The 14,978-nt window shown below is 34.7% G+C and overlaps 1 protein-coding gene across 1 annotated transcript in view; it reads left to right on the forward strand.

Moving 5' to 3' along the window:
- Positions 1-2,162: 2,162 nt before the first annotated feature.
- Positions 2,163-14,978, forward strand: part of LOC145669484 (lipase 3-like) — a 54,805-nt gene continuing 41,989 nt past the window's right edge. The window contains exons 1-2 of the mRNA XM_081737658.1: positions 2,163-2,264; positions 13,803-13,944. Of these exons, the coding sequence (XP_081593784.1) occupies positions 13,840-13,944 (105 nt within the window). The 5' untranslated portion in view covers positions 2,163-2,264; positions 13,803-13,839. The remainder of the gene's footprint in view (positions 2,265-13,802; positions 13,945-14,978) is intronic.

Raw genomic sequence — 14,978 nt, forward strand, 5'->3', positions numbered from 1 at the left:
TTAAGACTTGTTTCCATCATTAATGATAAAGTACTTGTTTGTGACAAAGACAAGACTAGTTTTCATATCAAAACTATGATAACTAACTAAATGGAACAGGTGTTCGCTGCTGTTCGAGAATTAAGTTCTTATATTTGACAATAATCAAAGAATTCATACTGGGATTTGTTTGACCATTTGCTTTAGCATTGTCCATGTGATCTTAAACTAATGCGACCTAAACATGATTTATAAAATGTATTATTCAAACAGAAGGTCAACTTAGTAAATTTGACCACCATCATCATGAAGTCTGTTTCCAATAAGAAATATTTATTTTAAATAATATAGTTATGACAGATTTTGCCTCCCCTCGAAACTTGCCACTCCGTGCAAATACACATATAGTAGAGCCGACCCTGTATATTACTAATGTTGTTAGATGATAATTTATCAAACTCAGAAGTAATATGCTCCTCTAAATGCTTTAGATCGGTAACTTATGGATAGTTTGTCGAGATGGAGATACAGTGTTTGGAAAACGCTACAGAAATATCTCAATAGCATTTTGAATAATTGTGGTCAAGTTATCGCCACTTTTGAAGTACGAACCGACGTTGATTCTTTGATAACTTTCTATTCATTGTAAAATTCTTTATAAAATCACTTCTTTTCGTGAGTTATACACGAACCGTGAATTGTCACGAACCACATCATAATCTACAGTACTAGGCCCTATTTACGTTAATCAGTCAGTACTACTCTAATCAGTTGAGAACTGAATAACTGCTAATATCAAGCGACGTATGGACGCCGCTGTATTTCCTGCAGAAAATGTAAAGAAATCAAAGTTTGTATTGTAGTTTACCTAACAAAACTGTATTAAACGTTTGAAACTTTCCTTTTCATTTCTGTGTTCCTCAGTTACTCTTCCCCACTAATTAAACTGACTAAAATTATAAAATTGCAAAAACAGGACGCAAATCTGAGGATGAAAGGGTAAACCTCTGAATCCCATATCGCATTTTGGGCGCTGCAGTGTTTTTAAGATACAATCAGGGCCGGATTAAGGGAGGGACTTAGGGGGCAATAGCCCCAGGCCTCCAAGTGGATAAGGGCCTCCACTCTGATCAAAATCTCAACTGACTATCTGAAAAGAATCATGAAGATACAACCATCATCATAAAATAAAATATGATCAAAAATATGAAACATATTCCCTTAACTTACCTACTGTACTTTCACAGAAATGTATTGGGTGAAGTCAAAAGGGCTCACATATCTTATCTAGCCCCTGGCCTTCAGATGTGTTAATCCAGCCCTGTGTACAATATACACAAGTTAAACATTTTGTTACCTACACATATGGCTACAAGTTTTTCTTTCTTATCTTGAGTTTTTTTTTTTTAAATGATCTGTTGATAAAGAGGTAATAATTTGAGCTGTTTTCCGAGATAATGACTTGAAACCTAACAATTTTATCTGAACACCCTCAGCAGTGTTTCTTCCAGACGTGTTTTTGGAGACAGTGCCTTCCCGGAGGAGACCAAAATAATACATCTATAATATAATAATAAATAGAATAGTACGAACAGTAATACTAAGTGTGCCCCCCCCGAAACATTTTTTTCTGAAAGAAACACTGACCCTCAGGAGGGAAGAAATATCTTACCAGTAACGGGAATATTTTAATGTTCTTATGATTTGAAGCATCAGCCATATTAGAAACATACATAGATTTCTGTAAATGAAGCTGTACTTTGGAAGTGCAAATGGAGTCTGCTTTTGTAAATTTTGGCTCGAAAACAAACTGCGCAAGTTTCGAACTACAATGTAAAGATCTGAAAGATTATGCTGCAATGTGTGTATGCAAATGGACCTTCTGCAGCTGATCATTTAAAATTCGACTAACAATTACGAGACGCTGTGATCATTTTTTTACTTCAAAACTGGACATTTAGGCGTCCTATTTGAGAATCAGAAGAAAACGCGACAATGTTTAGGAAAAAGAGACTGTCCCGGTTAAACCGGGGCATCTGGTCAACATAGCACTAACTGAGGAAAAAGATCACTTTTTTATCTTTTCCTGATAATAATAAACCGGATTCTAATTAAGATAAGAAAGATAGTTTTGATATCATACTTTGTATAAATATATGTGAATATGCATTCAGACGCATTGTGAAATGTTGAAACTGTAGTTGTTCACATGAAGATTAAGGGCTAGCTTCTAGGGGGAACTGGCTCATATTGCCCATTAACAGCATCCTTCGATCTGTAAGCAGGTAGGATACTAATTCAAAATTCTACAGTTCTTTGAAAAGATAATATAAGCTTTTTTATATTAATGTTTTTAATTGAATTAGTGCCATATGATCGTCTCTTGGTATCAGCGTCGGATTTTCGACTAAGCAAACAAGATTTAGAACTTAGAAGTTGTCGCAAAAGAAAGAAAAAACGATATTTGGAACAATTTAATTAGTGAACAGCTCAGGCGAGCAGTATTTTGGGGCTCCAATACGTCCATGTAGTATTAAACCTGTGTTATTCTGCATCCGGAAAGACGATGAGTAATTGTTAATTACTGCCACCTATATATATTTTTTTAGAAAAATATGAAAGAACTAGATTATTTTTATAAGAAAAGAAAGAGTACAGGTTAAGGCGTAAAAACATATCTTTAGCCTGTATCAATCATTTCTCTGTCAAACAAGTATAGTACTGTTATGAAAGTTAATCGAGTTAGGAAATTTGGAAGGGTGTCTGGATCCGGTGAACCCCTTTATGAGTACTTCCCTGGGACAGCTTATCACAGGATGGTGTAGTAGCGAGCCTAGAGGCCTCTGGCCATAAATTGTCTAAGGTCGTACAATGTCTAAATGAATCATTGCTTGGTATTGCTTAAGTTGTGTTGTCAACATTGAAGGAGAGGCGGAACCACTGAGATTACTTTAACAAAAACTACTCAGGCGATTTTGTTCATATTGCTGCAGAGGGGTTCGGGCGTAAAACTTGATAACCCACAAAAGTGAGATTTCGAGAAAATCGCATTTTAATTTTTGTGAAAATCTGTATTGAAAAGTAAACATAAAAATAAAATAATACAAACATGAAATAACATTGAGTATATCTCCTTTCAAGTTATGGCATTTAAACTTAATATTATTTGCAATGAAAAAAATTTAAACCCCTTCTTGTCTTTAATGTGAGTGTAAAACGTGGCTTATCAGGTTTTACAGAAATGAACAAAAGTGTACCACATAAGTATACTACTTGAATAACATTACTACTTACAGTTGAGGAAGTCCGTTAAGGTACAAAATCACTTCGAGGCATCAATATAACAAGTATTAATTATTTGTGATAATTTTAGCTGTTTGTAGAAATCACTGTACACTGGAGGTAATCCTTTATGGCATGTAACTTTGTGTTACCGATAAGTCTCAGTGTGGTGTATTTTTGTTGCGGAGAAGTTCCTGTAAATCCTACAGTTTCTTTCTTTCTTCCGTAGATTTAGTCTTTCCCCAACATCGGGATTGCACGAGTAACTAACGAAGAGTACGTACGGTTCCGAATGACAAAACGTGAACCTTTGGAGACATTTACCTCTGTCCGTGTGGCTCTTCTTTTATATGGCTTGTTTTAGGTGAGATGTTTGAAAGAAGTATTTCGTTGTCATTTCAGTGACAATAAATGAGTTTCTTGATCACTTCATTCCAATGCTTGGGAAGAGACCTGGCTTCGTGAGATCATGTGGTTCGGATTCCATGTTAATCAATAGGTCCCATTTCATATAGCCTCGCTGCTGAAAGGGACGTTAAACTCAAAATCAACTCAAATCAAATATTGTATAGGCTATATACATTTTGATAGTGACGTTTGACACAGTTTTCTATACATGCAAAATCTGTATCGCTAGCCATATTTTGTAGCCATATCACTGGGAAAATTTGCGACACCGACTGAAATCTATCACTGTATGTACAAGACTACAAAGTGCAATGTAAGTCATTACATATTCATTGCATGTAAAACATGGTAAAGCACAATCCCACTACAAGAGAAATGCAGCTCAATAAAAAAAAATAACGATGTATGTTCCTTTCACTAGAAACATTCTATATACTTAGAATATATCAACACGGAAATCAGGCTGCTGATAACAAGGGTAATTTAATTATTTAACAGAAGCAAAGCCCATTTTGACGTAAAACTTGATTTCCCATCAATGTGTAATTGCTTGCACATAGGGTAGCGTTTCCGTATTTTATGATCATGATATTCCTTGTTTTTCCTGCTACAACTTGTAGAATTTTCGGAAATATAATCAAGGTCTTCATCGCTATCGTCAACAACACTAGACATCACCAAATCGACTTCCATATTCTGTGGATGCCGGCATATTGTCCTCTATTTCCACTATATTGTTTGTGGCTTACCATGTTTTACTTGAAACACGTTGTGGTTTCCCATGCTTTATGTAGTCACCTACAACATCTACTGACGAAATTTTCAACCATTTGAAATGACAGTCTTACGCGTTCACCCAAGACAAGGTAATTACAGTTCAGAACTCAATTTCACTCGGTCGGTGGGTTACCATGTTTTACGCCCGAGCCCCTCTAAATTATACTTCCATCAGAATATTCATAAGGCTAAGTTTACTCTTTGCAAGTGAGCTTTTTTCTAAGCTTGACAAAATACAATTCACGCTATTGTGTTGCTATTTTATAAACAAATATTACACTAATAACCTTAACATATAACATGCTCAATTTTTTATGTAAAAATATACGAAGGAATAATGGAATAATTTGGTTTTGCGAGTGATTTTCTTTGGATGATGTTTTCCGGAGAAATCTTGTTGTTTCGCTATTATTATTATTTTTTAAAAAAAAAAGAGCTTGGTAAAAAATTTGAAATTAATTTCTCTGAGTATGCTAAAGGCAATAGAAATATCTGAAAACTTCCATGTTACTGAAATTTCGGTAGTAAATGAAACCTACAGAAGTTCAGATGCATCTTTCTATTTACATTTTCAGTGGTATAGCGTTCATCTCCGGTGCTTGGGGTCCCTGGTTCGATCCCAGCTCGCGCCGTGTGGACTTTGTGGTGGACACACACCGTGGATTTTCTCGGGGTTCTCCCGTTTCCTCCCACTTTCTTCATTCCACCATTTCACTCATCTCGCATCATCACCGTCTCCTTTAGCCTAACCGGCATAACCGTCGGACGTAAAACTTAAAGATTTAATTTCATTTCCTTTTCTATTTACATTTAGGAAGTATAAAAAGTTTACATTGAATTCATTCATAGTCATGCAATATTACAGTTGAATAATTTAAAACTGAATTAACGCTGAATTTTATCTTCTTTGAAACTCCACAAACGCGACGCAAAAAAACTTTTCCACTGTCTTGAACAAAACTTGTCGGCAATTTACAAAGAGAATTAAATTGTGTAGAATGCAAAAATGTGATAATAAGAAATACTGTATAGAAAATGTAAAAAGTAATCGGAAATCTACAAACTAAGAATTGTCAGAAGGGTAAAAGAACTTGAAAAGTAAATGTTCAGTCAGGAAAAGAAAACGTCAACATCGAGAAAGAAGTTCAGACCGTGAAATAGGACTAAGTACACAGATGGACGGGCCGAAAAAAAGATGGAGAAAAGTGAGAAATGTAGACTGAAAAAAGGAAAAAAGTTAAAGAAAGAAAGGAATTATGAACCAGTGGCGGCTAATGTTAGTGTTGCAGCGTTGCGCAACGACCAAAGTATTTCAAGAAAAAAAATATTATTATCAATAGTAGTAAAGAACAGAAACAATACTTTCTAATACTCCCATATATACTTTAAATAACATATTTTTTTTACTTCTCTAACTGCCCGTTTCGTTAATCCGTTTTAAAAAGCGAAAAATAATCCGTCACAGAGTCTCTAATTTATATTGTGTTGCAGCGAGCATGCAACGACCAGATTCCTTCAGCGCGGGAATTGGAGCAAATGTTAAGTCTCCTTTCCCATATCTCAGAAGTTAAAGGGTCTGGTCGTTGCAGTGCTTCTGCAACACAGCACGGTTTCGAGTGAACGAGAAGGTTTTCGCGCTAAATAAGATTTCTAAATTTTATTTCACTAGCAGTTAACAAATGGAATTTGTTTTTATGCATTCATATTTTTATATTACGGTACTAATACTGAAGCAAATCAATATAATGACAATTAAAAAAAGTGATAGCAGAATTACAAAATGAAAAAGAAAATATATAGTAGAGCAGAAATCAAATGAAAGTAGATCCGCATTTACAAGTTAATTCTTAGCTTATATAGATAATGAAAATTTCTTCTACAGTAATTTGTGAATCAAATATTAATAAGTCAATATGCAGAATCCCCCCCCCCTCTGTGGATAGTATTTTAGTATATACATATTTCTTTTATAAAATAAGTATATTTTATACTCTAGATAGAAAGAACTGTATGGTGGGGAACACCACATTGAATTTGGGACTAGTTAGCAATGCTCAGAGGCGTAGCCACGAGGGGGTCCACCGGGTCCGGACCTCCCCAAAATTTTGAAACTCGACTAGCATTTGTAGACTTTCTTAACGAACTATACTTGTTTAACAGAGAAATGATTGATGTAAGCTAAATATTTTATTTTACGCCTCATCATGTACTCTTTCTTTTCTTATAGAAATAATCGTTCTATCATTTTTTTCTAAAAATATAGGTGACAGTAATTAAGAATTACTTATCTTTTCGGGTACAGTAAAAGACAGGTTCGTTATTACGTAGACGTATTGGATCTTCCTCAAATACTTTGGACCCCTACCAGCTAACATGTTCCTATATCTGGCGGGTTTCAAGGCTGCTTTCCAGAACGTTGATAAACATTGTTTCGCCTCATGTGGAAGTATATTGTGTTCATCGTGCATTGCGTAACAACTAAGACGGATGATTTGGAATATAGTTCTTTTTTTTCTTTTACTCACAAGTGTGTGTGTGTGTGTGTGTGTGTGTGTGTGTGTGTGTGTGTGTGTGTTGATATATGAATAGGGTTGCCAACTCTGTAAAATAAAAAGAACCGACACTTCCTCAAAATTCTCTGTGATATAGGTCTCAGCGTGAAGTATCTCTGTTCGCACCTATCCATGGAAAGGAAATGTACTATCGTGAACGAAAGTGCATTAACACATATATTCTGTATGTCCTTAGAACATTCACTAATAACCTTAATAGATATTGTGCTATAAATGAGAAACTGAAATTGATCAATCGGCATTGATCAATTTATTGTATTTACCAGTAACTACCATTCCTTTAAAATTATCGAAACAGATGAACAAAAGTATAATAATCTTTACGTGACAATTTTTGGATTTGGAAAATGAAATTCACTCTTTGAACATATAGTCTCTACTTCAACTATAGGAAATTGCTTTAAGAAGTCCTTTTCCACTCTTAATAAATATACACAATTCCTTGAAAGTAAATTTCAAATTTTCCCTGATACAGTCCCTGTCATATCTCTAAAATTTTCTAAACAGGTGAACAAAATATATTAATCGTTGATACATGGTGAAAGGTAACAGTTTTGAGTTTACAGAATGACAGCTACTTTTCAATATCTATACTTCGAACTAGATACAAATTTAAAAAAAAAACCGGTTATAAAGGGGCTGGTGAGAAGTTTGTACCCGTCACCGGCTTTAATCAAAATAACATAAATTTTTCCGGCCAGGCCAATGAAAAGCCGGCCAGTTTACAGTCCTGTGTATGAATATGTGACATTCGCAATTCATATACTAGTATCTCTTTTGTATCAGCTGTTTTGGTTATTAGTTATTAGATTTAATTTTATTTTGTGTGCTTTAATTCTGTACATAACATACAAATTCTGAATTAATTGCATATCATGACTTCTGTAAATAACTTACAAAAAATTGCCTTTCAACTGAGGAAAACTTACAATTAAGGCTTAGACAAAACAAGCAAAGTGCAATTCAGGAGAGTGTTCAAAAAAAAAAAAAAGTTTAAGTTTACAGGACACCTTATGGCAGTAATGTTGTATGCACTAGGGCTGTTCCGATAATCGAGTAATCGACAACAATTCGATAAAATTTCAAAACCGTTTCATCGATAAAGAATTTTAATGTTATCGAATTATCGAACTTTCGAGACTCCCGAAATGTTCGAGACTCTCGAAATGTTCGAGACTCTCGAAATGATCGAGACTCCCGAAATGTTCAGGACTCTCGAAGTGTTCGAGGCACTCGAAATGTAAGAAACATTAGACAACTTCGAGAAACTCGAACTGTTCGAGAATCTCGAATTGTTTGAAAGCAGCAAATACAGAAATATATCCATATGATAGCATTTGTCTAGTCGCTTGAATATTTAGAAAAGTTCGGGATTATCGGAGTGTTCGAAAGAAACGATGTATTCGAGATTATCATAGTTGTATATAATATGTATTACATATATGCAGAATGTTCATTTTAAAACTTCTCTCCTTAGCAATGTAGTGAAGGAAAAGTTTTTTCCTCACAGATCTGTACAAGATTTAAGCAGTCTGTAAGAAGAGAAAAAGAGGAAGAGAAAGCATGCATCTCCCGAATGCAATTGGAATCCAAGACAACATTAGTCTACTAATAGTCACTTTGCCGATTGCGCCAGTAACGGGGCAGGCAGAAAAATAATTTTACATATGATTTCGACAAATACTATTTTGCAATAACTTGTCAGATGGAAAAAAGTTGTTTGACTAGTTTTGCTGCAAGAAGAAATCATTGGAGAGGTGAAGGAACCGAACTGTTTATCACTACTTTTGATAATACCCGAAACTTCGATAATACTCGAAATGTCGATAATACCCGAAACTTCGATAATACTCGAAATGTTGATAACACCCGAAACTTCGATAATACTCGAAATGTCGATAATACCCGAAGCTTCGATAATACTCGAAATGTTGATAATACCCGAAACTTCGATAATACTCGAAATTTCGATAATACCCGAAACTTCGATAATACTCGAAATTTTGATAATACCGGAAATTTCGATAATTTCAAATACTCGAAAGGTTTCGAGTAACCGATGACAACTCGATAAATTTTCACTCTCGAAGTTCGATAGGTCCTCAGCCTTATCGAACACCCCTAGTATGCACTAGGTACATTTCCAGAATTTATTTGAAATTTTCCTAGATAAATTGTGAATAAAGCGTGTTCAATGTACATTTTTTTTAATAACATTAATCTCTGCTACGAACTCTCTTCAGCCTACACTGAAGAGGAATTCGGATCACTGTCAGGGACTGAGTTTGCTAGAATGAATTATTCACAAAAATCTAGAAAAAATATTTAGTGAATCTACAAAGCTTCTGCACTTAATATTAACTGTACCTATGGCGTCAGTAAAAGAAGAGAAGTTCTTTTTCATATCAAAAAGAATTGACACTTTCAAGAAATTGAATGTCCCAAGAAAGGTTATCACCATTGGTTATGCTTTCCATCGAAAAAGACCTGACAATAAGAATACTAGAGTTCAACTAGCATGTATTAGGCAGATTTGTTCCAATCTAAGAGAGAAGAATGAACTTACTAATTAATTAAGGTGATTAATCGGATTAAATTCTGCATTTTTTATTTTTAAAAAACAGAATTTTATTAATTTAACATGTCTCATAGCATTTACATCTAAATTTATGCTGATTAGTCAATGAGTCCATTTTATATCTTCTGTCTCCGATCGTTCGTACTGCAACACCCGAAACCACAAACCACCGGCCGCCACTGTTATGAACTAATAAATGTAGAAAGAAGAAAGATGTAAGTATAGTTTATATGTAAAGAATGTCCCATTGGACATCCTTCCTCCACACAGCACCACGGAACAAGATGTACACTCGAAGGCTGGTACTAACGAACTCGAATTAACCGTTTCTACCTATCCATTGACCTTCCGTCGATGCTGATCAGTGTTGAAAACGAGGAACCTATTCTCGGGAATTTGAACCAAAGCAAACAAACAATCTTGCCATCTCTGAACGTTCTTGCTCTATGAAGGTCAATATTCAAACCGGAAGTGGTAGGCTTCAGCCACTTCCGCTTTTAGTACGGAAGAACTGGAATGGAACCTATTTTTGCTCACTTAATCTCGCTAGCTCTTGCTGCTTTCACTGTGACACCTGTGAACAGTGACAGACAGATATAGGCGTTGTATAAGGCTTCTATAGTGCTTGGTTAAATTAGCATACTTAAGAAGTCTTTAAAAGAAAACTGAGAATTCGTTTTAATTGTAGCAGCATAGGGACTTATTCCGTAACGGTTTACGTCAACGCAACACAAAATTAGCGTTTTATTTATAATATGCATAGCAGTTATAATTGATTTTTGCATGTTTTGCGTCACTTTGCATTGCATTAAGCTCCGCATAGTTTTGCGAAGGCTGGTACGGAATGAGGACCGTAGTATTCTACAAACGAAATCCTGAATGATATTTCTTACGTTATTTGACAATATATATATATATATATATATATATATATATATATATATATATATATATATATATATATATATATATATATATATATATATATATCCTTCCTCCACACAGCACCACGGAACAAGATGTACACTCGAAGGCTGGTACTAACGAACTCGAATTAACCGTTTCTACCTATCCATTGACCTTCCGTCGATGCTGATCAGTGTTGAAAACGAGGAACCTATTCTCGGGAATTTGAACCAAAGCAAACAAACAAGATATATATGAATCTAGGAACATTGTAATAGGAAATAATTAATTGTGATAGTAGTGTGCTTGAATGTCAAGTCTTGTTAATGTATACCATTTGTTAACGAATTCACACACACACAAACACACACACATGCCTCAAATTTCAAAATTCACACAAATTACGACTCAAAATTATGGTTTTCAACAAGCTTCCGCAAGCCTTGATGATCAATAAAATGTCCATAGCAGGATATCAGTTTAAATTTAAGCGGATCTTACAACATGAAAATAAGTAATACAAATACTAATTAAGATAATAATGGGTGATTTTCATTTCTCAGTGTTAAACTACAGTAGATCCAAAACTACTGAGGTCCAATCTGCGCCGTAACTTGGAACTTTTGCTTCAGGGACAAGAATTAATAGAATTTGGACTCCTTATACAAATATAAAATTAAGCTAAGCCTCCCTGTGGAATCCGAACCACATGAGCTCCCGCCGGGAACCGAACCCGTGGGAGCACCGTGTTCGATTCCCGGCGGGAGCTCATGTGGTTCATATTTCACGTTAATCAGTAGGTCCACGTCTCATATAGCCTCGCTGCTAAACTAAAATCAACTCAACTCAATCAATGAATCTCCCCTCTTAGAACAATAGCGTCATTTTAGGTTTTGCTGTTTATCAAAGACTCTGCAATATAAGTTGACTTTCATTTTTTATTAACATATTATTTATATTATTGATTATAAGGTATACGTAACTGAAACTCAAGGGAGGGTTAGTAGATTCCTCTCAAGGTCCAAATGACGCCACTGCCCTAGACTTTGAAACCTTGATAAACACTTTTTATTATACTTCTAGTAAGCCTCTTTGGCGATTTATTGAAGAAGAATCCAGATTACCTTTATGATTCGTTTTAGGGAAATATATTTTGTTGACAATGGCGAATCTAGAAGGTAAAAAAGCGGGGAGACCAGCCAGAACACAGACTATAATAAGTATATCACGAGTTTACTATAAGCTTTCTAAAATGTATAAAGAATGGCTTCAATTATTTTTGTCCATCAGAAAAGTGAGGATCCTAGGACCCCCCGGCCCCAGGCTAGATCCGCCACTGTTTGTTGAGATGATGGGGCAGAAACAGTACTTTAAATTATTTTCAGTTCTTCTGAAAGTGGTACGGTGGACCTATTCCATTCTTCGCTAGTTAAAATGAGGAGACAATATTTGTCACAAAGGCCTTAAGAGTTATATGTTATTTCTGGGTGCTATAACAGAAGACGTTTTACTGAAATGAAAGTTTAATCTCGAAGTGGGTTCCCTTGAACGATGGAAGCTTAAGTGGGGTAATTTTCCCTTGGCCGCTAGTCATAACTTAACGACACTAGGTCCAATATTCCAACTAAAAGTGAGAAATTTATCAGTTTGAGCTTGAATAGAAGAATAAGGGAAAAACAGAATCTACTTTTGGGATATGGAATCTGTAGAAAACAATTTCTCGCTATGCCTTACTTTTATTGTTCTATAAAGACGTAGCATTAAAACTAGAAACGACAAATTCTAGAACTTCAGTTTCAATACACCTGGCTTCAACCTTTACTACGAACAGATTCCATCATAAAGTATGCGTCAGTTTCATGTGCACATTTGTGCTAAAAACAGACATTTTAAACTTGATATAGCTTTGTGAACAGAGCTGATATGTAGAAATATCGTATTAGTTCTCTTCCCAAAGCACACCGAGTTAAAGCGTTTATAAAGTTTCCGTTTCTATTTAAGAACTCTGGGGATTAGAGTAATCTCCTTCCTGATGAACTATTCAAAAACAAAAGAGTTCCATTTCACAGTGTGAAACTATGACAGAATTCCAAACTATGCGAATGCAATACTCAAACTTTCAATAGTACACCTATAACTAAAGGTTGCAATAGATTAATAGCATCAAAGATAGAACCTGTTCCTCGAACACAGAATGCATATCACGAAGCTATTACTTCCCATGCCTTTCTCTTTATCTTCTATGGTGATAACGGTTGAAACCGGAAATCAATAATTTTTGAAACATTTTCGGATTCAATAAATGGTTAAGGAAGGCGTTAGGACCTACTCTTGCGAACCTGAATCGAATGCAAAAAATCTGCACCTCGATATCTATCACCCTTTTTGTTCTACGAAATCAGTATTGAAACTGTAAATAGTAGTAAATTTCAACCACTTCCGGTTTTGGTACTGTATTGCGGATTGTGATGGTATGTACTCTTCAGATTCTAAATCGATTTCAGAAAACCACTTGTCGCTATCTATTACGATTTTTGTTCTATGGCGATAAGTAATGAAACCTGAACTTGTTAATTTGAACCACTTCCGGTTTGAACACAGAGTTAATGGAGAAGATAAAAATAAACCCCATCTCGACCTCGACATCTCTTACCGCCTTTGCTCTATGAAAATCAGTATTGAAACTGGAAGTAGTAGTAAATTTCAACTACTTCCGGTTTTGGTAGAATGGTTTAAATAGTGACGATATGATCTCTTGAGACTCTAAATCGATTGCAGAAAAAAACACTTTCCGCTACCTATGGCCATTTTTGTTCTACGGCGATAAGTGTTGAAACCGGAAATAGTTAATTTGAACCACTTTCAATTTGAATAGACGGTTCAGGAAGAAGATGGAACCTATTCTTAAAACAATGAATTGATTACTGAAAATCGCATCTCGATATCTCTTATTATTTTGGCTTTGATACATGTCGATAGACTGACGGACGGAGAAAGCCCTTCTGTAAGACTTCTGATGTTCATGCATAGCATAGTTTGGAAGTTTAGATGTTTTGTTTTAATTTGTCCTTCTTCTATTTCCAGCACGTAGCGTTGCTCGAGAGATGAGATGTAGAAATGAGAGATGAGATGTATTGTTTTTTTCAATACAAATAAATATACTTTTTGAGACGAGAAACCATTCTCTAGCTATACATTTTCGAGACAAGGTATCTCTAAATCCAATGGGCAATGCTGCTATCAGGGGAAATTACCTACAAAATATTAAATTCACTAATATATTATCTTCTTTTTAACAGCACTGTGTTGATAATTTAGGAGGACGCGAAATACAACATGGCCAACATTCTAGGTGTACTAATTGGAAGCTTGTTGTTGATTACATGCAACGGTGCTAATATTCCATACATGAAGGCAAACCCTGATTCTCTTCTTACAACGGTGAGTATGAAAAAAAAAAAAAGGAAAAGAAAAAGAAAAGAAAATTCTGGGGAAATTTATGTTATTTTCTTTATACAAAAAGGTTTCTTTTATTGTCTGCCTGCAATGATAAAAGTTAATTGTCTACAGCAGGAATGGGGAAACGTGTGGCCTTCAGAGTCATAAAGTATGACCTTGTGGATCTGTTGTAAAAAGTGCTAAATTATATAAAGAATATGAAATATATGAGAAATATAATTCTGAAAAGGTAAATGAATGATAAATTTTCTTACTTTACCCTTATAATATATTGAAGAGTTATATTTTTTTAAATAATATAGCTCTGTAACAGGCCGGTAGCCAGCCCAAAAATTTAGGGGGGGGGGGCGGCAGAAGTTAGGGGGGCCCGATCCAACAATATTATAGTTCATCACCATATTATAGTTCATTTGCAAGCCTACCGTGAAAATTTTAGAGGGGTCAGCAAAAATTTAGGACGGCCCGGCCCCCTCTAGACCCCCTTGGATACGGGCCTGCTCTGTAAGCAATAATTGTAAAATAGCTGCAAAAATTAGGTAAAAAGTTATCAAACGCAGCCTTCTTAGGGAATACTCACTGCCAGCATGACCTTTCAAACAAAAAAGGTTCCTTATCCCTGGTTTACAATATACTTTCTATCAGTTTTCGTTATTTGTTGTAAATTCAACAATATTATTAATATATAACAAGGAAACAAAGTAAATTCAACAATATTATTAATATTTAACTGGGAAACAATGTAAATTCAACAATATTATTAATATTTAACAAGGAAACAATGTAAATTTAACAATATTATTAATATTTAACTGGGAAACAATGTAAATTTAACAATATTATTAATATTTAACAAGGAAACAATGTAAATTCAACAATATTATTAATATTTAACAAGGAAACAAAGAAAATTCAACAATATTATTAATATTTAATAAGGATACAGTGTAAATTCAACAACGTTATAAATATTTAACAAGGAAACAACGTAAATTCAACAATATTATTAATATTCAACT

Source organism: Thermobia domestica, chromosome 14, assembly GCF_964235325.1.
Source record: "Thermobia domestica chromosome 14, izTheDome1.hap1.1, whole genome shotgun sequence".
In the NCBI taxonomy this organism is placed as follows: domain Eukaryota; kingdom Metazoa; phylum Arthropoda; class Insecta; order Zygentoma; family Lepismatidae; genus Thermobia; species Thermobia domestica.